Source organism: Ptychodera flava, chromosome 4 (assembly GCF_041260155.1).
Source record: "Ptychodera flava strain L36383 chromosome 4, AS_Pfla_20210202, whole genome shotgun sequence".
NCBI lineage: Eukaryota > Metazoa > Hemichordata > Enteropneusta > Ptychoderidae > Ptychodera > Ptychodera flava.
Window position 1 is genome coordinate 45,558,650 of NC_091931.1, and position 27,274 is coordinate 45,585,923.

The 27,274-nt window shown below is 36.9% G+C and overlaps 1 protein-coding gene across 1 annotated transcript; it reads left to right on the forward strand.

Annotated features, from left to right (window-relative positions):
• The first annotated feature begins 371 nt into the window (after positions 1 to 371).
• Positions 372 to 4,401, forward strand: LOC139131946 (uncharacterized). The gene is made up of 5 exons (XM_070698275.1): positions 372 to 711; positions 1,234 to 1,354; positions 2,884 to 3,067; positions 3,322 to 3,380; positions 3,914 to 4,401. Exons 1-5 carry the CDS (start codon positions 478 to 480, stop codon positions 3,967 to 3,969), a joined length of 654 nt encoding a protein of 217 aa, XP_070554376.1. The 5' UTR covers positions 372 to 477; the 3' UTR covers positions 3,970 to 4,401.
• The last annotated feature ends 22,873 nt before the right edge of the window (positions 4,402 to 27,274 follow it).

Genomic DNA, 27,274 nt, shown 5'->3' on the forward strand with positions numbered 1-27,274 from the left:
GTCAAATCAAAAATAAAAGTTAAGGGTCACCGTGCAAAGTTTAGTACTCGAGAAACAAATTACCAAACATTTACCGATATATGAAATTCAAAATGGCAGCCACCCCTTTGTTAACTTTACTGGTATAGGGAAGAATAAAATTTTCGATTTTCAAATAGACGACGAAATTTTTTCTTACTCGAAGAGCTTTAAAATGAGCCCCCACAAGCGATAGACCAATAAAGTACTGAAAAATAATTGAGAGTCCGAATATCTGTCCCCGAGGCGAGTTCTACCTTGGGTTCCGCGCCATGGCGAACGGTTAGGCATTGCAGCATCGCGGAAACGACAAGCCTGCTCGAGATAGGCAGCGCGCGCTCTCGCTCGATTCGCGAATTTACCGTTCAATCTCTGGAGCTTGTTTTTTATTTGTTTGTTTGCGTTTGAGGAAAACGAAAAACACGTTACCGGTGTTAAAAGTAGTGAAAGTTCGAAGCGATGTACAGACGATGGAATAAGCCAGTTTCGACGTCCGAGTACCGTTATTTCCGTGAATTACTGACTTCGATTGGTCGCAGATCGAAGCAAGAAACAGGTTACTGTGTGACAAGGAGCCACAGTGACTGTACAAGAAACATCGAACCAGCCGATATGACATTCGAACGAAGACACAACATTCATGAGACGATCGATTTTAGTGAAGATATTGGAAAAACAGAAGGAATTAGACAGGTGTGAAGACCGGGTTACAGAGAACATCTATTCTTTTGTGCAAATTATCATTATTCCCGAATACTTTAAAATTTACATTTTTTAGCAAGGACGCAATTCGTGAAAAAGATATTACAGGCCTAAGTAAAATGAATAGTTTCTTGCGCCGGGGAGATGTAATTTATGTGGTGCTAGGTCTTAAACAGAAGGTATAGAGCAATAATAGTAAATTTAATTATTGTTAACTCTCAAAATAAGAGCTCTGAAGTCGTCTTGATCACTTCATACACCACGTTTATATATTTTCACATAGTATTTACGTATGAGTCACAGTGAACTGTCTACAAAACTCGTTGAAAACTGATTACATGTACTTGGAAAGCGATACCGATGCTTGAATAAGATTCATTTTCTATCGTTAGCATTTCGATAAAGGCTCTGTAGAATGATGATGAATTTTCATCTGTCGGGCAGCAAATTTCATTTTTTAAATAGTACTTTTTCCTTGTGTCTGTGTCTGTTTGCTGTTACAATGTTTGTCAGCTTGTGGAAAGTTTGAAACGAGATAAATACATAGCAGAAGCTCTTGGCTACCAGCAACAACTTTCACTGAAAGAAAACAATCGTGCGATCTGCCAACTCCAGGGACAAGTGAACAGACTAGGTATGAAATTCACACGATGTTGGACAAAAAGTGACATTGGACAATGATGGTGGCTTTTGGTACCGTGGTGGCGTCCTTTTCCTGACCTGTCACACAACAACTAACTTAGCAAAGGGAGCCGTCATTATTTACGGCCTGGGGGTCGGGGAAATTTCATCGGGTACTCTGAAATTTCGAGTAACCCCCCTCCCCTTACCAACCACGATGAATTTGAGTAACCCCCTCTCTAACTCAGAAATTTTAACTGATTCCCCCCTTAGAAAAGTAAATACCGATACATCATGATGTATTCATTAAATTGATATAAAATACGGCAATAGTAAAGACCTTTCAAATCCTGATGTACCTTGCTAGATTATTTAAGCAATAAAGCACACCCAGCGACGGTATACCACGAGATTTTGACCAGTCGACGACATATATGCACGAGCGATAGCGAGTGCATATATGAAGTGAACTGGTCAAAATCGAGTGGTATACAGTCGCTTTGTGTGACTTATTGCTATTAAATCATAACAGTATATTGAAATTCTGGCGTGGAACTTCATAAGAGGACTTTTACTCAAGCTGAGAGCTCGCGCGCATGCCAGCCGTGGTATATCGCCAATATACCACGGTTGTTTTCGCGTCTCGACCAATGAGATCGCTGTATTTGCACCATCAATATACTGGTATGATATATTATCGGTTATAAGATATAATATCGGCTATCTCATGACGGTTGAAAAAGGTGAAACCAACAAAATGAAATTTGAAGTGACATCAAAATACAGATATAGAAGCTCACGCTATGACCAGTATCAAACCATATAGTATTGTTTAATTTGGATGGGATTCATGACAGTTTTCACTAGCCTAGGGTATCTGACTTGGCAGAATTTGAAAGTACAGGGAGAACACGGGAGAGGCTGAGGGGGAAAGTATCAGAGGGACTGTCCCTTATCTTGCATGGAAAATTTTGAGAAATTGATGTATGCAATGCTGCAGTCTGGTGCAATCTGAGATGTGTTTTTGATTTGTCTTTTACTGGTAAAACTGTTAGAATACCTCACGGGGAGTGCACGAGAGGGGAGTGTCCCCCTTTCGCATCGGAAATTTTGAGAAATTGATGTGGAATGGTGCAATCTGAGAGGTGTTTCAATTTATTTCGCACTAAAAATTGAGTAACCCCCTCTTCTTCCTCTCCACATTTGAACAACCCCCTTTAAGTTTTCAATTTGTTGAGTGACCCCCCTCACATTCCTCCGACCCCCAGGCCGTAAATAATTACGGCTCTCTAAACTTAGTACAACTACTACTACTTTTAAGAATTAATGATCGGTCGATGACGCTTGAGCATGACCAAACGAAATTTTCTTCACCGGCTGATAATTAACATAATGTGTGCGATTTAACGGAAAGATGAAGATTGTTGTCTGAGAGACGACATACCAAGATAAAAATTGTAAGTCATATCGGCAAAAGCTTGGGCTACTTCATTTAGGAATGGTTCAACATAATTTTCTTTTTCGTGATATTTGTTTGCACAGAAGCTAGGGTCAAGAACGCAGAAAGGAACACCTTACTGACTTATGAATACGTCGATAATTTGAGCGTCACGTCCGGTTGTGCGTACGTCGACTGCGGGAACAACTGCCCGACATGTGCTGGTGTTGACTGTCGGAACGCCTATCATCGAGGAAAATGGTTTCATCTATTGTTGACATCACAAAGGTAATAAATGTAAAGCAGTCACTTCTAAACAATATACTTATAACACTGGAACGATAACAGATTCTAAAACATCGACAGTATGGACAGTGACGATGATAATGATACATGGCTGGTCATCATTATCAGACGATGGCCGTTATCATGATGATAATAATCGGATGTCTGCATCAACACTGCTGTTTTTGTCACTGCTGCGTGCTTTGAATAATATCTTACAGCGCTGTACATGTGTACTTTATTTTCTTACTCATCAGAGACGGTAAGACGGACTATTTGCCGACGGGGGTCGTTTTATGTTCCTTGGAGTGTGTAGGTCTGTACATTCCTCTTAACTTTAAGATTTGAAGTCTATGCGACTATCACATCGGTTTTTGTTACAATGCAATGCTGATCACAATAGCGTAACTTTGTGTGTGGTGAGGACGTCAACAAGTGAAGACAAAAATGCCATTTTCCCGGATGAATCGCTTGAGTTTCGATAGTATTAAATCAAGTGAAAGATTTTCAGTTGCATTTATCTCGAAAATCGTCTGTCTATAAAAAGCTAAACATTTTGAAGGGTGGTGTCATTTAGATTCTTTGTTTCGTGTCTTCCCGTTTTTCTTTCATCTCAACCAGGGTAAAGAAAACACCCATTTGCCACCCTTCATTGTAATCACCAATTATATAAAAAAACAAAACAAAACATATAAACGTCACTCTTACAGACTGATTCAACTGCATGAGACTGAGAGATGCTCCTCACAACTAAATTACTGTAATGAAGCAATAGCGGAACGCCCTCATTCGGCAACTTTATTGCAGCTCAGTGATCTCGCTGCCTAAATTTGTGCACTTTTTTTTCAGCACACTATATAGAGACGGCAATAATGAGGACACACAGACAGGACACAGACGGCTAACACGTTCGTTTATGACGTCAGAGATCAGAGAGTCTGATGGGCATGCGCAATATTTCGAAAACATTTACGACTATTAAAAACGAAGGCCCGTACCTATCGAACCTAAGACATGTAACTATTAAACGGGCAGCTGTATCGGATGGAAGACAATCACATTTTACAGAAGGAAACAGAATACTTTGTAACCCTGGAACCGGAAAAAGATACACATTTTATGTCTACGTAAATCCTGTTATATATATATCGATAAATATATTTTAATCACCTTTAAGAACGTTTAGCCGATATATCCGATATTTTAACCATCATGCTCATGTTAGATGTTTTACCGACAATACCATTTATATTGCGATACAGCCGTCATACAACTATACCGTGCATGAAGTGGCGACATCGCTAGGCCTCGGTTCATGCGATTAAATTAAAATGGACAAAATCGCTGTCTGTGGAAATTATTCTTGTCAACTTCAAAAGTTTTACGGAGTAGAGTGTATTGATGAGAACTTGTAAAAAATGCTGATAGTCAGATCAGGAAGGCGTACCTTACGCTCCGCTCACAGACAAAACAGGTAAGGAAAATGGTTAACTGAGCGGAGTTCAAGTCTTTGCAAGAAATATGCACCAATGAACTGACTGATTCTTTGCAAATCATCGCTCAGACTAGAGTCAAGTTGGATGATGTTTGGCACACGTGATGTATGTTCTGTATTATTTGAATTTATTGTTGCATATTTATGAGTAATTTGACGGAAAACAAACCAATATCAAGCACTCTCTCTCGTCAAAGTTTTCTCAAACCTTCACAGGGAGAAGTAGTTTGATTTTCCAAACAGAGAAACTGCTGCATCAGCTGCAGCTGCTCTTGGTCAGATTTGCCATGCACCATGTGTACAAGGAGAGTAAGGATATTTTTGGTGCCAATGTAGTGACAAATAGTCAAGAAACTAGTAAGCCGCTAAAAAAGTTAGATGTGGAGCGGTAGAATTGATTTTCACGACGTTGCGCCTTACTGAGATAAATAGCGCCACAAATTGTGACATACGCTTTGATTCTCTGGCGAATCTACAATATCAATGTAAAACAGACTGACAGGCTTGGCAGTGGCATTACTCACCGATGTAATTGGATATTATTTTTCAGCAAATGTGGTCTTCTAACGGCGATGTTACGTCTTTCCTATCTCTTGAACCATTAGTAAAATGTGAAAATTGGTGTGTCCACCGAACAAACCAGTGCCCCCTCTAACCACGTTCCATGCCAATTGATCAGCGGTTTAGCCTACTTACGAAAGCGATCCTTGCTACGACCGCTGATCACGCGACGAGAACGAGAGCTGCTGTTCAGTAAATGACAGTCACGGTCACAACCATAACTAGAACGAGCACCGGTATCGGTACTCTTGTCTCACATCTCTCAAGACACGGAGGATGGTAAACTTATATGTCAGTCTCACTGTCTGCTTTATCATGGGCTTTACATGAATACAAAGAAAGTGGTGTTAACATTTGAGAAACTATAATTAAGAAGAGACATTAACACGTTCTTCGGTCAGCAGAATGGATTTTACAAAAACGATGCAAAGGGCTTACCATGCAATGAAACAATGCTATCACGATTCACGACAAAGAGGAGTTACGATCGTTTGAATTGATGAAATATAAATGAGAAAAAAATGGTCAAATAAATTTAAATTATTAATTCGTTCTCTGTTCACACCATGTACTGTTCGGAATGTATCACATTTTTCAACTTTGATCGTCACGTACGTTTTGAAATTTCAACACCTGCTTGTGACAGTAGAGTGGCGTTTCTTGCAATAGATATCTTAAAAGTCGAAAATTAATATTGAATTTGCACGCGCCTGTCATATAAATCACCTTTAAGCCTTTCCCTTACAGAATTCTTCTCATCGTTAGTTTTGTGGTCTTTTATTTTGTTGGAAGTTGGGGGGGGGGGTAATTTTTTCGTGGTTTGATGAAAAGGATGTAAAGTAGCTTGTTCCTTCCTTGATGGAATGAACACATGTCAGACGTCGATGCTAATGCGCTATGTTCAAACGTGACGATATTGAGAGCGCCGCCATTGTTCAATGCAGAGGGTACACTTTATTACTTCAACATGATAAAGAACAACATTTAGCATGCGTACAGTGCTGTTGATGATACTGGAAATTCTCTTGACACTATGTCACGAACTGTTGCATTGGCAGAGTATTGCATTTTGTGATTTCGGTCATTAAGCTCATCGTCGAATTGAGTTTTGAATCATTCATAAGAAAAGGTTCTGAGGCCGAATGAAATGAAACAATTGAGTTGTCCGCCTATGAAATTGTAAACCCAACACTGAAATGGAAGCATGATTGAAAAATTTCCCCTTCCCATATATTTTCCAGGTCAGTGACTATTCCCATAAAATGAACAAGACTAGTAAAGCTGATTAGTAATTGACTTCTATATTTTATGTTTTCCCATGAAAATAATGGCAATGGAAAAATACAAGTTGTCGATTAATTACGCATAAAGCAATAAATCATTGGCTGTTAAAGGCGTGAAGACGAAAACTGTGCAAGAATAATCAGCCGAGCAAAAGCCAAGTGGAAAGGGGAAGTGTGCGGCGTTGTATTGTAGAATGTTATTATCGCTCAGTTCCGTAACAGAGTCCCGTCATCCTGGTTGAAATGTGCACAATCATGCTCCCTACGAAGGGCAGAGGCACATTTGCTCTGTATCTGATGAGATCTGAAGTTCAAATGACTTCTACAAGAACTCAAATTAAACTCATTAACTCATCAGTAACTCCACACAATATATCAGCCCTCAGAGCTCGGCGTTCCATTGACAAGCAGATGAGGATCCGTTGATCAATCGATCCGATCGGATAGAGCTAAGCTTGGGTTCATCGGTCACTTTAGGTCAGCGTCAATAAGGAAACTAGTCGCCCCTCTACCCAGGCGATGAGATATCAGCGGATATACAGTTGGTGTCTAAATGTCTAAATGGGTAACTTACACTCAGTTGTCATTCAGGACGCGAGGCAATTACGCTGCAAAAGAAGTACTGGGCTTTCTCTTCATCAGAAAAAATCGAATAATCCATTTATTATTAAAAGTTGCTAGGGCGATATCATCTCACTGTTGAAGGTAAAAATTGCCCATTATGTTTTAAGGTTTCTCAAGGTAAGTAATTTACGGTACATTTTATTTCTGGTAGATGAAATAAAATGAAGCCGTCATTTTTCTATCAGGCTGAGCATAGAGGCTGAAGAAGAATTCGGAAAAGTTTTCCGATTTCTCAAAGTTATCTGGCTACCGGTTATAATGATATACTAGCAAAATGCAGCCTCAGACAACCCTCAAGCCGAGTAGGGGAAACAGAGCGACAAATACATATTGACAGACAGACAGAAACATCGAGAGAGACAAAGAGAGAGAGAGAGAGAGACAGAGATAGACAGGCAGGCAGACAGACAGACAGACCGCAACAGAAACGTAAACAGACAGAGATGGAGAGATACAGAGACAGGCAGAGGTAAAAGAATGAAAGGGAAGACCAAGGATGACGAAGCTTATATTTTTGAATATAGATGTAACTCTTCAGTGCATAATTACATACCGAATATATTTCTTTTGAAGCCATCGACACATGTTAATATTCAATATGATAAGCCAAATGACGTCATCTGAAATGTCGAATCATTCAAGCGTAATATTGTCTCTGCTTCGTTTGAGGTCTATACACAGTTATTAAGTACAAATTGACCGCCTGTATTAGATTGTTCACGTATTATATCGCATTTGTGTTCAGTTACAATCGCTGAGAGAGAGAGAGAGAGAGAGAGAGAGAGAGAAACAGAAAGAGAGATGGGATAAAGATGTAAAGATGGGATGAACGAAAAATTGCGACCCACAAATTGTGTCGTGAACAAAGGAAGTAAAGTGAACCATACTGGGTAAAACGGAATTACAACCAAAACTGAGCGAACTTTTGGAGGCAAAATGGAAAACTCAAAGAATGCCAATAAAAATATAAGTGGATTATTCTCCAAGCATAACATACATATAATTCCTGACTCTCTCGTTTCAGGAAATTCCTCTCGCAACAGGAAATATCAAAATAAATATATCATAAAAATATTAAAACCCAAAAGGGGTGAAGACATACGCACAAAGACATACGCATAAAACACGCCATATTTGCAACAGATTTTGACTACTGATACAACCTACTACAGTAAGCGGTTGGGTAAACTAGATTGTACGGTACATTGTTAAGTTTGGATCGACCATTTCCTAAATAACTTGGTCCATGTCTCCGACAAAGTTTCTTGGAGGACAAAGGCAAGGACTGGAAATGCTTTATAATATTTGAAGATTTATATAACACTCTTATTACACACATAGCTGGCATATTCAAGTTCAAGTCCTGTATGAGAACAGTTTGTGATAGTTGTTTATATCGTTGTTATATCTCCAAACTGAAAAACTAAGGAGACATGCTGTCAGGTTACCGTCAGGTTAAGCTGTTTTTATCAACTCGACTTTCATGATCGTTGACACATTCACTGTCTTCATTAATTCTACTATTCGCCTTAAGAGTCTTTTTTTTGTGAATTTACTTATTCATTGTGTTTTGATTTTTTTAAGTTACGAACTTCAAGGACCACAGCTTCCATCTGGCGGTTTATCCAAGGACATTCCACAACCCGAGAGTAATTGCCCATTTTTATTTCTTTGTCTTTCCGGTGTTCATTTCTAAATGACTCTAATCAAACCAAAGTATTAGATGCTGCACCTGGCTTTCAAAGTATTTTAATAAGTTTAGTAATCTCCCAAGTGATGCACTGTCGGCATATTTGACCATGCTCACAGTTTGAATTTGCAATACGAGGATGCACGATGTCCACGACACATGCATACAGATGACCCAACCGATTGACAATCATTTCGCTCTGTCACCAGTTGTCATGAAATCTAATTAGGACAGCATGATAGAATCCACGTACACTTTATTAATCTCTGACAAGTGGCCGTGCAGTATTTAAAAGTTAAATGAAGTGTTTATTCAACAAATTAAATACGAACACGCGAGTCTTTCTGCGCGATATATGTTAGCAGGAGCGAGTAAAAACTACAGCGACATCCTTCACAATTGGACCTTGATTCGACTCCTCTGGTCACAATACGTGTGAGCAGAAAAAAAGAATAGTTAAATCAGTAGGTTAGCTGGACTAAAAAGTCGGAGAAATTTTACAATTATTGGTACCTTCTGTCTTTCCCACTCTTCATTTTGTTATGACGATTGAATAAAATAGCTAGGTATTCTAATTTTAAGTCAAAGACTGGCATGTGAAAACAGAGACACTGTCCCTCCGCAGATGTAGGGTGACACTGTAGCAGTCTTGAGCAGACGGAGTCCGATACCGACGCATGCGCAACTGAAACTCTCAAATGAAAAAAACTTTCAACGTTAGGCTGCATTCACAAACATCTCTCAGTGGAGGGGTGGTGACAGAATTGACGGGGGAGGGGGATTTGAAAATATCAAGGGTATGTTGGGAGCATTTGAAGAGATTTTGGGACCTAAAAGGGGTAACTCCAAACAAAATTGTCTAACATAGATATGTGTTGGATTGTCATTTTATAGCTTTAACGTTTGGCGAATATTTGGGAGGTTTTGTTTTGTATATAGACCTATACAGAAATTTCTTGTTCTACTCCCTGAAGCGTGATGAAAAGTCCAGTTTTTTAAACTTATTATCACAGCACAGCCATATGTGTACAGTCAGCATTGTTATTGATTACAATTGAATTCAAGTCCAGACTAGAATTCATTTGTCATCAATAATAATGATTACAATCTTTATACATATACAGAGTATTTGCCAAACAGAATATTTGTTATGTCACCAGGGAAAATACTTAATAGTTTACCCATCGACTTCCTTGAGATGTGAATTAATATTTTTGGGTGAAATTGAAATATAATATATATTGTCCACATCTGCACTTTCAAGTACCCTATTCTAATCAAGTATATTTGTATCACTTGTCAAACACTTATAAGCAGATTTAGCTAGGTTAGTGTTTAAAAAATCATTCATAGTTTTCTCATAGAATGCCACATATAGTGAATCAACACTTTCGATGAAATTCCAAAATCAAATTTCTTGTGAACATGTGCTCTTGTAACCATCCTATTCTAATCACTTACATTTATATCAATTATCAAACGTATATAAGTGTAAATATATTGATAGTTCTATATTGGTGAAAAATTGTTCATTGTTATCTCATAGGCTACCATGTATGATGGATTAGTAGTGTATGATTTTCGGTGAAATTCCAAAATCAAATTACTTTGCACTCGACACCACCCTATTCCAATGAAGTACATTTGTGTCAGTTTTCAAATGTCTATAAATGCACAGATATTGCTAGTTTTATATTGGAAAAATATTGTTGATAGTTTCCTCACAGACTGTCACGTATGAAATCCTAAATCAAATTTCCTGTATTACACATACACTTTTTACCTCCTACTTCAAGCCAAATACATCATCAACCATATATAAATGCACAGATATAGCTTGTTTTTAGGTGGCAATCGTTAATAGTTTGCCCACTGGACTCCCATGTATTATGATTTGATACTTTTGGATGAAGCACAATATCGACCTCATTTTCCCTTCGTAATAAATGGTGACCCCTTACCAATGCATGCGTGACATTTTATGAACCTTTAAAACTGCTTGCGCAAAAAAAAAGAATTGCGACCCCCCCCCCCACCTTACCCCACACCAAAAACGCTGGCATTCCCCACCTGGAATTTTTGTCCAGTCCCTTGGAGGGGGATTTCATAATTATAGCAAGTCAGAAAGGGCATTTGAACGCATTTTGAGTTTGTTACGGGGGCGTTTGAAAAACATCAGAAAACGTTTTTTGGATCTCCTCTCCAGAGGTGTTTGTGAATGCAACATAGTCAAATAAAGATCACTTTCAGATTCCGCTCATACATAAAGACGCCATTGGGTGCAAAAATATTCAAAACTAGCATCGATTTAGCAGTAAATGGGTAAATGTTCATTGCGGCTATTAATTTTCACGTAGGCCTACTGTGTCTTTATGCCATGGAAAGCTTGTGCTCTAATTAATCTTTCGATTTTGTTCCCCAAATTCATTTTCGGTGCGTGACACTGTAGTGTCTAATTAGGTCGATATTGCGAGACGCCACATGCATATACTGAATGGCCGAGTTGCTGACAGATGCAAGATTTACTGAACTCCATCACGAATGATACGGCTGCCTTTACAGCTGAACAGAATCTACGTAAAAGTCATATCTAAAGTGACTGTCGCACGTAGACGAGCCATATCAGTATCACAAATAATCCATAGACTTTGAAAGAAAATGGACCCCGAAAATATTGGCATGTCTAATCTATCATTGTAGCTATATCTCTAACTGCCTCCCTGCCCAATCGATCGAAGTGAGATCAATCGATCCCGTATGTATGTATGTATGTATGTATGTATGTATGTATGTATGTATGTATGTATGTATGTATGTATGTATGTATGTATGTATGTATGTATGTATGTATGTATGTATGTATGTATGTATGTATGTATGTATGTATGTATGTATGTATGTATGTATGTATGTATGTATGTATGTATGTATGTATGTATGTATGTATGTACGTACGTACGTATGTATGTATGTATGCATGCATGCATGCATGTATGTGTGTATCTATCTATCTTCTATTTATCTATCTATCTATCTATCTAGCTATCTAGCTATCTAGCTATCTAGCTATCAAGCTATCTAGCTATCAAGCTATCTATGTTTAGCTATGTTTCCATGTATCTATGTAAGCATGTTTGTTTGTATGTGTGTAACTATGTATTATGAATCTATGTATGCATCTATATACTTATTGTAACATGTAATATGCATTTTACACCGCAATTGATGAATGCATTTTGTTATCTCTGTGATGATCTCAGTGGTTGCTTTAGTTCGGTAGAATACCAAGAGGAGTGTGAAATATCCATAATGATACCAAACACACAGCTGCCCACGTGTTTCAACTCTATCCCATGGGTTGAAGATATCGATAATTTTATGTAAAATACCTTGTAATGCAACTCATTTTAACTCAAATGATGCAAACATACTCCACCATGGAAGAGATTCCACTCGAACTTTCAATCCGTCCAGGCGCCATGCAAATGATATGCAAATCCCTGCATCTCTTTACAGTCACAAGGTTATGCTCGTTAAAATGAATTTTGAATCGCGTAAGGAAGTGTTGTAAATGGATAGTTTCATCTCAACCAACAAATGTTGTTATCCTACTAAGACCACATCAACATAATCGAGAGTGAACAGATATAAAGGTACAAAAAATGCATTTTTAATTACTTTATATTATATTATATTATATTATATTATATTATATTATATTATATTATATCATATCATATTATATTATATTATATTATATTATATTATATTATATTATATTATATTATATTATATTATATGATATGATATGATATTATATTATATTATATTATATTATATTATATTATATTATATTATATTATATTATATTATATTATATTATATTATATTATATTATATTATAATATATTATATTATATTATATTATATTATATTATATTATATTATATTATATTATATTATAGATTAGATTAGATTAGATTAGATTAGATTAGATTAGAATCCCTTCCTGAGAAACACACTGATATCATGATTGCATTTAACATATTTTGTACAATCTTTGATGGCCTAAGTCCGGAATGAATGTATTTTAATAATATATCTCAACATATATTATTTCATTTTTATTCATTTACGGCGCTAACTGAATTGAAGTATTTATATTAGAGAGCTCTGTTGAACCTACAAGAATGCGCGAGCTTCCTGTACGTACGTCATCCAAACATTGACATAAATTCTACCAAGTTATGGGAGCTGTGTGTTTAACTTTGATTGTTGTCTTCAAGGTCATCGTAATGCTGTTCAGCTGTTTTGAATTCACTTGATTGGTTGGTTGGTTGAGATCCGAACACCTTCGTAATGCAACAAATTCCTGATAATGTCGTTTAGCAGATTTTTATTCTTCTAGGAATTAAAGTTTTTGCCTTGTCTCGGCTGTGTTATTTCGATTTTTAGTCAAAAGATTGTTCCAAAAATGAATATAAGATGAAAACTGATACGGATGATAATGATATGATCATACGGACATAAAATTATACTATTTTCAGATTGTGCGCATCACTCGAGACCTGGCACGCGCTCTTTCTGATTTCCCCTCCATCGATGAATTCATCAAAACCTTTGGCATAATACTCAGTAACTCAGTTTACACACAAAATCGATGTCAAGTAGTTCTTCGCTATCGGCAATATTTTTTGGATTAGATAATATAAGTTACTTGTGTCATTTGACAAATATCAAATCGTAACTTCGTCAGAGTGTTGAGTATTTTTCCTAGCATTTTAGCCGGGCGTAATGTTTACTCGGCTATTTCAGGGTAATTCCCTGTCGGGGGACACACAGTGCAAACACACTTAGGGTGTTGCACTCTTTGCGTGGAACAAATCATGGACAGTAGACTACTGTCTATGATCAAATGTAAGCCATAAACGCTTAATGCATTACCCTTGTGTTCGGGAATGACACAAGTCATTATACAATTTGAGCAGGACGCAGTCGCAATGCACTATTTCCTTAGGGTGGGTCGGAAAGAAAGAACGTTTAAATGCGGTAAATCTTTCAAATTAGTAAGAACGAAACATCGAAGGCGTGACTCATAAGTCAGTATTTTTGGAGAGATGTCCATATATATTAATTGAGCAGATGGAATATGAGCTCTTCAGTTGCATACTTTAATGGATCTCATCAAAACTCTATTTACTTTCCGTTTGTTACAGTTCATTGGCGTCTGTACTGATATTCAGCAGAACATACAATGTCTTGGCTAAGTAAACCCGCATGCGCATTATCGTCTAGCCAGATCTTTTCCGCCCGGGCGACAAGAATTCGACGTTCCTGACCGAGGAGTTTAATTTCTGGAGTGTGCCCGCCGACAAAAACCAGGAAGAGTGTGATCAACCGGAGTTGGCGAATTCGGTAAATCACAAAAGCTGAAGTACGCGGGTTGTTGCTCTGACGTCAAAAAAGAAGTTCTGTCTTCGCTACGCTTTTGGACTGGATGTTGCCGGCCTAGAATTGTGAGTAATAATTCTCTTTCTTCGCATGTCTTCGTCGCTAGGGCTTCGCGTCACGTTGGCACACACAGTAGCGCTGCGCTTTTATGCAGAATGTAAAGGTTTATTGATTAGAGAGCACTGAAGCTTGACAGGAAATTTTAGCGGCCAGTCATACACTTTAATGTTCAAAGTGATTTCCGTAACCGCAAAATGCCGTGCTTTCGCCACAAGTTCACGAATGACAAATGAAGCTACCATAATTGTCAGTTTCCACGTAAAGCGTTTGTATGACCTTACACTGTATTACTTTTTAATATTCTGGTGAAATCCTATTTAAGTATTCTAGTATATTAATACTCTAATGTAAATATTGATTTTGAACATAGTGATCCAATATAAAAAAGTTCTAACGTCTGTTTTAAGCCGTCGATTTTTTTTCTATTTCATTAATGTGGCTAAATCAGCCGAGGTAACATGCATCCATAGCGACAGGACAAATAAGCACTTTCTCGAGTAATAGAGCCCCGTTGCTATGTCAACGTCGAAATCATGTCAGAAAATCGCCAACCAATCTCTACATTGTTGCATTCGTTCTGTATGTCTAAACGAGGAAACTAACATAGCAGCCCATGTTCTTGGGATTATGGGGTTTGATGTAGACTTCAAAGACACCGCTGCCTTGATGTATAGATATTGTTTTCCGTAACTTCGTGATATTTAGTAATCTCATCTTGAGGTTCTCCACATCCTCATTCTTAATGGATGGTCCAGTGAGTTTGAACATCATGCTCTGGAAGTAAATAATATCTGTAACACTCTGTAACAACTGTGCAAAGTGTACACCTTGAATTTACTCACGCTCACCAACAACAACATGTCCGTAACTGAGGCTGGGTTGACAAGCTTAGTGGTTGATCTTTCAAAAAAGTTTTAGATGGCACAAAAAGAAAGCTTGGATGACATTCATTCTCGAAGCTATCAAAAAGTGAATCAGATCCATAAACTTCTATAAAAACAAGATAGGAGGATTTCGTTATTTGTCTAATCCATCACCCAACAAGCGGAAGTCAAAATAGAGGAACAATTACCAGATGAAACAATGAGGAGAACATTAACGTCCTCAATGGCTCAAAACAACGATCCAATTTCTAATTTACCCTCCTCCAGTAGCTGTCCGCCACTCCGGACTTCCTTAGGCCTCGAACTCATAATCCTCCGACAATGAGTCCGATAACCTACCCTCTGCACCTCGATGCATGTGATGAATACAGCCGGCTATGTCGACGGGTTGATTGGAATAAAGCACCGCTCTCTCGAAATAATGAACTGAAAATGAGGGCACTAAATGCGTCCATCGCCCTCCTCCCTAAAAATACAAACGGTCTTGTTATTGCATGTTTCTTCTAATTTAGAACCCCTATCGAATATGCAAACGAATTAAGGAAATGTGTGTTTTCTGTTGATTCTAAGCATTGACCTAGACACTTTAGGCTGCTTTATGTAAGTTTACATTTACTTAAGACCGTTCGTTATGTGTGAGTTTTTCACATTGATTATTGTGGTTCAGAAATTTCTATTATTGTTCAAACAGAGTGATCGTTTCAAGGATGCCTTACGTTTGTGATGAAATATTGTTATGTTGTCCCTGATCATTCACATTATCACGTGATCGACAAATAAATGTCTCTCTGCGTGCTTGAGTTCTTTATAAGAGCTTATTTTGTGCGGTTTGAAGTTTTTAACTAACGCCTGAACAGGATGTGAAGGCTATCTTTATGGCCTACGTGAACGATAAATGTGCTGGTTTGTACAGTTGTTGCAGACAATCAAAGAAATTGAATAATAAAATTATGATTAAGTGTCGTAAAGTGTAAAGACCTCTGGTACAAGGCGCGGCGTGGACTATGTTGAAAATATTTTATCTTATTAAGGCTCCTGACCATTTCGTAACCGTTGAAAGACTGAATACAACTTAACATCAGGGTAAGAAAAGTCTTGCTCCTGTCCACGAGCGTAAGAAATTGCCGGTATGTGGATGTCCTGTCCTTTGTAGACAAAAATACTTTCTAACGTTAATAAGAAGATATCAATGACAGATTCCAAATTGACCGTATAGACAATAAGGGACGTTGCACGAGGTCAATCCATGTCATCTTCTAATTGGAGAAACTTCATAACCTGAGCGTGACTTTACCGACCACTGTTTAATTCATCTGCTGTATCATTTATTCAGGGCAGTTCATGAATTACGTAAAAATGATATCTGCCATACTGTAACCACCAACTCAATACACTTCCAATTACCCGAATACCTTATTTCTTCAGTCATTCAGAAAGAAAAATTTCCCTGTGTCCCTTTTGAACCTTCTCGATTCCATGGTTTCATTAGTGCTTTGGAAGGGGGAATCTACTCGATATACAAATGCACAGTAGCCCGAACAATCTTCAAGTGCGTCATGCGTCGCGGGAAGAAGATATGATCGAAAACTAAATACCAATGATGTCCATGATAAACAATACAGGAGGCGGACATGATGCCGATGGAATCTTGTAGTTATCAGGAAAGAAAGATCATACTTACAGGGCTTCAATACATCCAGGGTTTGTCTCAGAGAATGCATGGTAGAAAATGCAGCGCAGGTTGTAATATGGGTCTTTGTTTAAAGTTAACGTGCTGGGTAAAAAGCCAAGTGACCTCATTGTGTAAATTTCAGTTTTCTTGTCTGATTATACCATTTATAGCGATTTGAAATTTGAAGTCAGAGATGACGCATTACGATGGACGAAAGATGATGATAATAATCGAGTAACCGCTGGCCGATCAGATCGAAAAGAAACCCTGATCAGTGACTTGCTGTCTATCATGAACTTTAACAATCGATTTCTCGAAACGAATGTCTGCGGGAATAAGGATCATATATGCCGATGGAATCTTGCAATTATCAGGAAAGAAAGCTCATACAAATAGAGCTTCAACATTTTGAGGGTTCGTCCGAGAGAAGGGAAGAGAATATAGTGTCAACATTAATATTATATATATATATATATATATATATATATATATACATACATATATATATACATATATATAATTAAACGTCTATGTCTGTCTTTATATATTTGCATAAATTTAAAAATATAGACAGAGGATAGGTAGGTAGGTAGGTAGGTCGGTAGACAGACAGACAGAGGTGATCAGTGTCACATGACATATTATCTGTCGTCTTCATTGAAATTTCTGGCAAACTAATTTGGAATTGATCAATTCAGCTTCTCATCAAATCAATTTCACCTATTCATCGGTCGATTATATTATGTCTATTTTTAAAATGTCACACATAATAAAAGGTTAAACATTCGAGCTGGGTAAATAGCGCTGATAGTGGACCGCATTGTTGGATATCACTTGAATATTGTTGTTGTCGATAAGCAGTTTTTTAATTAGATAAAGTAAACAAACCGTCATGTTCCATCCTCAAAGATTAAATTCTTTCTGTGCCGCTATTTACGCACGTAAAGTCGCGTTTAACACCTTGAAAGATCGTTCTCTTACTCATGTGATGCCGTAAGAGAGAGTACTCGAGACTTGGCGAGACCCAAGAGGCTTTTCCATTCCAAAGCTCTTTGCTTGTCGGAGTGAGATCTGAAAAGCAGTAACTGTGTAACATCCGGTATTTGTTTTCCTAAGGCCGCGTTCAAAAAAATTGGTATGGGGGCGAATCGCGATTGAAATCTTATTTTTTTCAGATCCCCCCCCTCAATACCCTCAAAAATTTTCAAGTTCCCACCTCAATACCCTTCAAAAATTTTCAAATGGAATTTTAAAATGGAATTACCATATAGCCGCATATTTATTAGGAATGCACGCAGAGTAAAAATAAAAATGTAATGTGTCGTTCTGCATGCAGATGTTCAACACTACCTCTTATCAGCAGGTTGTATAGCCATATACCTAGGGCAAGTTCTTAAATTGATTCATTTTTAAATGCATCAGTGGACTTTTTGGATTTCTCAGTCTAAGCCGACTTGAGTTTATCCAACTCTGGCCAGGTCAATGGCACCAGCTGAAAAGCACACAAAATGACAATCATGAGAGAGTATGAAAATTGTGTATTCCTGGCTACGTTTAACCAAATTGTGAAAAAATGAGCACAGTGACCTACCGAATTTTTTTTAAAGCACAAGACACATACCGGTATACAACTTAGATGCCACTTATAAATGTCTTACAAAATTGACAATACTGGAAGGTTAAAATATTCCATGAAATTAATTGTTTTAATCTCAGAAATTCTGGGTGTAATAATGGCAAATTTGATAAAATATAAACGATTCCATTTCGTTCCACATTTTTTTTACTGTTCAAAGTTTTACTTTTTGTATTTTTGTACAATGAGATGTGAAAATTCATTCACTGCATAAACTTGAAATGAATGGTTTTATATATTGATTTTAAGTGATTGTAGAAGAACTGACTTTTCATCGTACATTTGTATAAGATCAATTATGGTGACCCCATTTTTTTTCTCTAATATTTCATTGTTCTCATATGCCAGAATTCAAAACTCCATGGTAACTGTTAGTCGCCTAGTCTTCTATGTGTTGCTCTCTGGCTGGATCTTTTGTACAATTAGATGTATGTTTCACTGTCTATTGAGTGTCCTATGACCGAAACTTTTCTCAACTACATCAGAGTCAGAGCTACATGTATCACTATCACTGCCAGTATGTAGTAGCAGGGCAGTAGTTGTATTAACTTTTTATTTTAACAATATTTTTGTTCAGTTTATACAATTGCGTTCTTGTTCTACTCCCTACAGCATGTTGAGCTGTCCAGTATTCAGCTTGCCAACACAGCCTACGTGTTCCGTGCATTTGTATCATTAAATCATCACCAATATTTAGACAAATGGGCTTTGTTGACAAACTGAATATTGTGTTTTTCAGCATGCTGTAGAGAGACACCAAGAAACTGTGTTTGATACATTGCATAGAAATATTGAAAAATTATCAACAGTTGCAGCTCCTGCCCCATTACAAGGCCAACTTGTTTTACGAAAATTTAATGGCATTCATACATTTTCAGATTTTTTCGTAAATAAAGACATAGAATGCGACAAAACGGTTCTGGGTTTTGTTTAATTATTACTAACATTCGAACCATTGGACGACATCAAAATGTTGGTAGTCAAAATATTTCCAGACCCCCCTATAGGCAGGGCAAACTTTCAAGTACCCCCCTCAACTACCCCAAAAATTTTCGAATCCCCCTGAATTCCTCCAGCCCCCCCCCCACCATTTTTTTGAACGCGGCCTAAAGTTCTGTGTTCTTCTCTCCAACGTTTGTTGATAATATTGATACCCGGATCATCAACGTACTTATGATGTACGTTATTGTAACTGACAAAAAAAACCGTGTGTATAGCAACATTAAAGACACACTTTGTGTATCAGTAAGGTTTGGAGAGAGTTAATACCCTTGGTAATGCATTACACTTTGCAACCCACAACGGCACATTTAGTTACTGCATACTATACAAGTACAGAAAAACGATACTGAAAATTGGTGCTGCCCTTCCTCTTCATGACATGGTCATCTTGGAAAAAATGTACCGTTAAAGATCTTCCTTGGACCATCAAACTTTCACTCGGATGAGTCTCTCTTAGTAATAGACAACTCTCAATGGCATGTCTTCATTTGTTGATTTTTGACTCGCTTCCACGGGCGAAACAATATGTAATTACTAGTGTCACTGTTGTTTGTCATTGTCAGGATCATGAATAGTTTATTCTCAGGTTGATCTCATGAGGCCATGCATGGAATCGATCGATCGATGGAAATACATAAACCGTGTTGTCGAAGAATATCTCTCATATACGTAGTGCGATCGTCACTGAGTCTCTACAATTCTCATTACAGTGGAATATTACTAGTTAAATGAAATAAATTGGTTTATAAATACCTTCCACTTGAGCGTTGAAATTTTAACTTTCAATCACACAATTCCGAGGTGCTGCTGTCCGTTGTTAATTGAATTTGTTACTCAACCACTGGGCAACTGTCAGCTGCAATGGTGATTGGAAGGCTACGATTCACTAGATGTAGCAGCGAGATGATGATGATGATGATGATGATGATGATGATGATGATGATGATGATGATGATGATGATGATGAGAAAGCGAGACAAAGTCCGGAGAGCATCTTCCCAAAGGATACCCTGGAACATTATTGCTCGACTAACGAGAGTTTTATCCCTGAAGATTTTGCAAGTCGACGAATACAGTCGAGAAAAGCACAGTGTTGACTTTTGTCCAGCGGTTATCAGATCGCACTGACCAAACGTCTTAGCAGATAAAATGTAGCAATAATAGCCGGCGTGTCCAAGAGCTTAGGCAATAATTGGAATTTCCTTGCTGACTGTTAGGAATGTCATACCTTTCTGGAATTTTGGAATTACTGTATCTTATGACGCCATGACCGTTTTTTCCTTTGCTCGTTATACTGGCTCAGTCAATTCAAAGAGCTTCAAAACTCCAAAGCGATCAGAGTCATTGTTAACAAGATACAAGGTTTTCTCTTTTCCATCCAGGAATTGAAAGTATCACAAATTCTGATTCTGTCGATTACGAAGGACTTATGCATTCTATCATTCCAAGAAGTAAACAAAAATATTTTAAGATTTTCTTAATTAAGAGACAAATGTAAGAGAATGGCAAAGGGGATTTTGGAAATGTAAATATTTGTGACCATCTCATGGGAGACCTGTCAACCAAAGTCTCAACATGTACCTGTAATAGAATATCAAATTTTTTCATATTTTGCAATTTTTTGTTGGGTGTTCATTAATTATTAATATTACATCCATTGATTTTTCTCCCGCACAATAAATAAATTAAAGTCTAAATAAAGTCTAAATAAGGTATAAAGTAGGCATATTATATACATTTTGCAGTTTAATACAAATAGTGTAGTAGGGGTTGCCACTTTTTCAAATGAAAATGCAATTTGCTATTTTTCTTTTCAATAAAAAATTCAATATTATAGACTGTCTTAACAAAGGGTACAACACCTCTATAGTTCGGTTCACTTTCCTGCATTTTACAAAACTAAACGTGTAATTTAATAAGTAAACAAATATGATTGACAAATATCGTTTCATTTGGATCAGATAAAATTTGACAAAGTCTGCTTGGCCTCCGAGTAAGGTTCAATGGTTGTCCCCATACAAAAAATGATATCTCTTAAGAAAACTACAGTATAATAACACTGGTGAAAAAGATGTTCCAGAGTTTCTGGAGCGACACCACAAAATGTACACAATTGAGATGGAAGTTCTGATGATTCAGTTTGTGAATTTTTTCATTGGTCAACAAAATGTTGTAAAGAATTTTGAACTGAAATTCTCTTAATTTACAATCAACAGACATTTTACAAATTAACTTAAATAATTTGTCCCACTGTAGAATGTTGACATTGAGGACCTCTTCAACTTTTCTTTGGCTCACAGGTACAGTAAAGATCCTCTCTATTAACTCGTGTTTTATTTCAGACATAGAAATTGAATGTAACTGTGTTGGACAACCAGAAAGAAAAACTAATTTCATCAATTGTATTTTCCTTTTTTTAACTCCTCGGGGATGGCCGGTAAAATGCCAAGCCATTTCAATTTATGAATTGGTTAAAATTTCTTGACTAATCGTTGCCCAGGGAATCGCTGATTAGCCATCAATGAGTATATTTTCATTATTCGAAATATAATTTGATCTATATTATTCTGGCCCTTCTTGGTTTCCTCAGACCAAGTATCAAAACGATCTGTTACAAAGTCTGTAAATTGGCCAGGTAAAACATTTAGATTTAAAATTACAATTAAAAATGATGTAACCGCCTGTATACTTGAGTTTATATTCTGGAAAGACTTTCCATGGATGTGAAAATTCCGGGTTTAACAAAATTTAACCCTGGGCCAAAAGATTCTCCATTGTTTATTCATAATATGTAAATTGGTCATGTTTAAGCCACCTTGGCCCACATCATCTGTCATAGTTTTCCTGGTTACTTTACCTTTCCCTTCCCAGAGGAAATCATACAGTGTTCTGTGGACATCTTGGATGTTGTTCTCAGGCATCGTGACGTTATTGAGAAAATAAAAATCTGTGAAATACCCAGTGTTTTGATGATTGCAACTTTGCCAAACAAAAGATAATTTCCTATTTTCCAACAGTGAGGCATTTTTCATATTTCCTACAGATTTACTGAAGTTCCTTCTCTTAGCTTCTTCCTTATCGTGACCCCCGCCCCCCCCCCCTCAATCCACACGCCACTCTTTTTCTGGATCTTTAAGGTGAATTGTTGGCATGTCAACCAACAATAAGCCATTTTCCTTTAGGAACTCAACCACAGACCTAGTGAGGAGAAATTCTGAAAAATTCAGGCGAGACAGTCTCTACGTTCTACGTATACGATTTTAATGGCCATTTTACCCCGAACAGTTCATTTTTCCCGTACTTCCACTTTCAGAACAATTTGGCTTCGGTTTTGTCAAAATTAATTTTAAACATGAGCAATTCTCAAAACTATTTAAGACAAGAAAAAGTTTGTCAGCAGACTCGGTATTTGAATTAGAAAACATCTCATGTCATCTGCAATACAGACTCTTTTATCTCTCCGTCCACCAGAGATATTCGCATTTGACCTTGTAACTTGAAGTAAACTTTCCGGCGCCAGAATAAAAAAGCATTGGTGACAATGGATCACCTTGGCGAACACCTCTATACCTAACTTAAATAACCTTGTACTGAAATCATTATCATGACGCAACATTCAGTACCAATATAGAGTGCTTTTATCCAATGTTTGAAAGTAGGACCAAATTTTAAATTTCTCTTAAACCTGAAGTAAGTAAAACCAACTGACAGTATCGAAGGCTTTTTCCAAATCAATTGCCATTAAGGAAAGCGGGGATGTTTAACTCTCTGGTGTTATTAAAAATGTTGTCAATAAGTCTCACATAGTCGCCCTTGACAAAAGCGACTTGAGTTTAGGAGTACTTTCTCCAAACATTTTGCAAGGCATTTAGAGAAAGTTTTAATATCCACGTTCATTAGGGAAATTGGTCCAAGGTTTTAACAACCTACTATCTCGTCCAGCCTTCTAAGTCAAAGTAATAATTGTGAAATTGAAAATTCATCACATTCAAAAGCTGGATTCAGTGAATATAAAACCAATTTTTTCTACTAACGGCCAAAATTCCTATAAAATATCCAAGTTAATATTTGACAGGTTGTGAAATTTTCATATTTTGTGGTCCGTGAACACTTACACATCGGAGCATGCGCAGTGAGAGGAGAGTACTATAAGGTTTTGTGAACTCTGAGACTCTACAAAACAAACACTAATTTCCAAATGCAAGCGACTCATAGAATATAAATATTTAATGCAAAATGGTCAATAAAAAGAAGTTTGAAAAAAGAGGGAGTTGTATAAAAGAGATCATTGTTTGAAAAAACTCAAGGCATGTCATTGATTAACTTAGTTCGTATGTTTGTTCTTTTTTCATTATCATAATTCATTAATTCAAATGGTGTGGTCTGGTGAATATACGTATGAATTATGTATTGAGTTAACCACACTATCAGTGATGGCTTACGATGACAAGCAGCTTATCGGCAAGTACGAGTGAAATGGATTGTGGGAGACACTCAATCTTCTTGCACTTAAATGGTAAATTTAAGATCTAGCAATTTTTGATGTAAATCTTCAGTGGCGTCAAATAGAATAAAACATTTTCATAATGTAATGTCGACTATAGCACACATGTATGTATGTATGTATGTATGTATGTATGTATGTATGTATGTATGTATGTATGTATGTATGTATGTATGTATGTATGTATGTATGTATGTATGTATGTATGTATGTATGTATGCATGCATGCATGCATGCATGCATGCATGTATGTATGTATGTATGTATGTATGTATGTATGTATGTGTATGCTTGAGAGCGTTCAATTATGAATGTATACGTGCATATCATTTGAATGTATGTATGTATGTATGTATGTATGTATGTATGTATGTATGTATGTATGTATGTATGTATGTATGTATGTATGTATGTATGTATGTATGTATGTATGTATGTATGTATGTATGTATGTATGTATGTATGTATGTATGCATGCATGCATGCATGCATGCATGCATGCATGCATGCATGCATGCATGCATGTATGTATGTATGTATGTATGTATGTGTGTATGTATGTATGTATGTATGTATGTATGTATGTATGTATGTATGTATGTATGTATATGTATGCTTGAGAGCGTTCAATTATGAGTGTGTTCGTGCATATCATCTGCATGTGTTTAAAGACTTAAACTTTTGCTCAAACTTTCCGTAAGGAAACTTACAATGTTCACTTTTTAAATAAAATTAATATGATTAATGGGCATAGTGCACAACCTTTTACAAGACAAACAAATTTACCTACTGGTGAATTGCAAGAAAAGCCATCATCTATGCGTCATCTCTAAGTGGAAAAATAAAATTTTCGATTTTAACAAACTAAGCCGGCGTAAACTTTCTTTACTGAAAGAGTTTCAAAATGAGCCCAACAATTGGTAGACCAAAATAGTGCTGTAATAGTTTGAGAGTCCGTATATCTGTCTCCGAGGCGCTGTCTACCTTGTTCATTATTTCTCCAAATTTGTCCATCTATATGTTGTACAGGCGAGTGCGTATGGGTGTAATTTGACAATGTCATGGCTCTCGTAAATAATATCAATAGAATGGACTCGACTGATCGACTTCGTAAAGTATTTTTACTCACCATAGATTATCTAAATCTGTAAATCTGACATCAGTGGATTTGCAATGTTAACACACTGACAACTTGAGCTAAGACATTCTGCCCGAAACCCATTAACTTTCGAAAAAATAAGAATGAAATCATTTGAAGTGCGAAAGAAAATCTTGCAACGCGTTCTGAAACAACGCATGCGTGAAATTGAAACAGTGAATTGACGTCATCATTTTTAAGATATCGCTTTTCTCCGATCTCCGGATATTTAAGTTGTCATTTGAAATCTAACATGTTTGTGAAGAATATATGTGTGATAGTGTAATCTGACTTCATAATCAAAGTGTATAAGCCAGGGTGTATCTGTTAAACCATTACTTTTCAAAGATCAGAGAAATGGCATGATAGAAAAGGTTTTTTAGATAATTGTATTCTATCTGTGAATCAACTTGACAGTCTCGCCAATAAGAACGTTGGTTAGCGACTGTTTACAGTACCATTCTCTAAAAAATACATATATCGTTCCCATTGGATAGTTCTTGGCACCAATGTGAAGGGGCTTTCCACGGTATGCCTAATGGTTTCTGAGGCCATGTTTCTCGTTTATTGGTTGAAACAAATTATACAACGTAATCATATGTTTGACCGGGACATCACATAACTATAAAAGGCATGTTCCAACGAGGTTAAATTTCATTGCATACTGTGGACTTTCTGCAAGTTTAATGAAAGCAAAACATCTTTCTGTCAGATTTGAAAGCATCGAAAGTCTGCAAAATTACGGCACGGTTATAGAACATCGCTCTGTGTGACGATCTAAGCGAGACTTGAAGCGATGGATGTCATTAATATTTACCTTAGATGTTATCTTGGAATCCATTAGGGTGACAAGCACGAGTGGCAACAAGTTCTTCTTATTCGAAGTGCTTCGCAGAGTTTGCTGAGCTTATCATGTCCATTGCGATTTCACGAGTGAATAATGTTCCCCATTTATATAAAAAAAGGAAGAAGTCAAGATGAATAAGTCGGTCGTTAATGCTTCCTGTTCGAGCCTAGTTCACTGAACTTACGTTACTCCTTAAGATTTGGCAGAGAAGCGGGTCACAAATGTGCCCAAAAAGTTGATCAACGATTATTTTTTTTTATTTGCGGACGAACAGTCATTTTGCAAATGGCGCTTTGGATAAAATAGCACCGGTAACCGAGAACTAACGGGAATAGCCTAAAGTAGATGACTAGCCCTTTGTTTTGAGTGGATTTTAGTTGAACTTACACAATATTAATATACTGTTCATTCTCTTTTCCTCTAATTTACCACGTTTTGTGAAAATCCCCGGTGGATTTGGGGTTTGTCTATTTCGAACGAAGCGAACAAGGTGACAATCTTCAATGACCCACTTTTGAAGAGGTCATCGGTATAACCTCGCTTGGACCGCGGCACATTTACAACCAAACAATGATAGTAAACGAACTCATCCCAGACACGATAAACTCATTGCAGACACAATCAGAATGTCAGCTTGAGTCGCCCTTTTCCAAATCTTACTCTAATCTAATAACATGAAACGAGCTCTTCAAAAACAGTAAATTTTGGGTTAACTCTTTCCAGGATTAACTATTATACGTCAACTTAAACTTTAAACTCCCATCTTTGTCGGAACGTCTTGCTATTTTGGATATGAACATTTCAATTTATCGACAAAGACAAAGTATATATTCAATACTTCCATTTTCTGATAGTTATGCATTGCCTGAGATCGTATAGTTCCCTGTTCGATAAAAATGCTCCCATGTCAACTTAAGATAGAATGCGATTCGGACTTTCAAATTTTTACAATTCTTTTCTGATCTGCTGCTTGTTGAGGTTCATTTCAAAGCTCTTGGAGTAAGAAAAAATTTCACTTTCTTAGCTTTTGGAAGGTCAAAAATTTTATTTCTCCGATAAATTTAACACAAATGTATTGGCAATTTTGAATTTCAAAAATCGGTAAATGTTGGATAATTTGTTTCTCTAGTAGCAACCCTTGCGGTGATCCCTGATTTTCATTCTTGATTTGGTTCTAGAATGGGGTTGCAAGTTTCATTGAGAAAAGTTTGAGCAAAAGTTTAAGTCTTTCACTTTCGAGGTTCATACTACCACAAATGGAAGAATATATTTAATTGTTGTCCGAACATAATGAAAACAGAAGTTTAATACCCTCGCTTTTTATACATATTCACCCGAATTTTAAGAGACTATGCGATACATC

What these genes read in the sequence shown, in the direction of transcription:
- LOC139131946 (XM_070698275.1), top strand. Translation starts at nt 478, where the DNA reads ATGTACAGACGATGGAATAAGCCAGTTTCGACGTCCGAGTACCGTTAT. An exon ending in GGGACAAGTGAACAGACTAG is followed by an intron (nt 1,355 to 2,883) that starts GTATGAAATTCA and finishes TTGTTTGCACAG; the next exon opens with AAGCTAGGGTCAAGAACGCA. An exon ending in CTATTGTTGACATCACAAAG is followed by an intron (nt 3,068 to 3,321) that starts GTAATAAATGTA and finishes CTTACTCATCAG; the next exon opens with AGACGGTAAGACGGACTATT.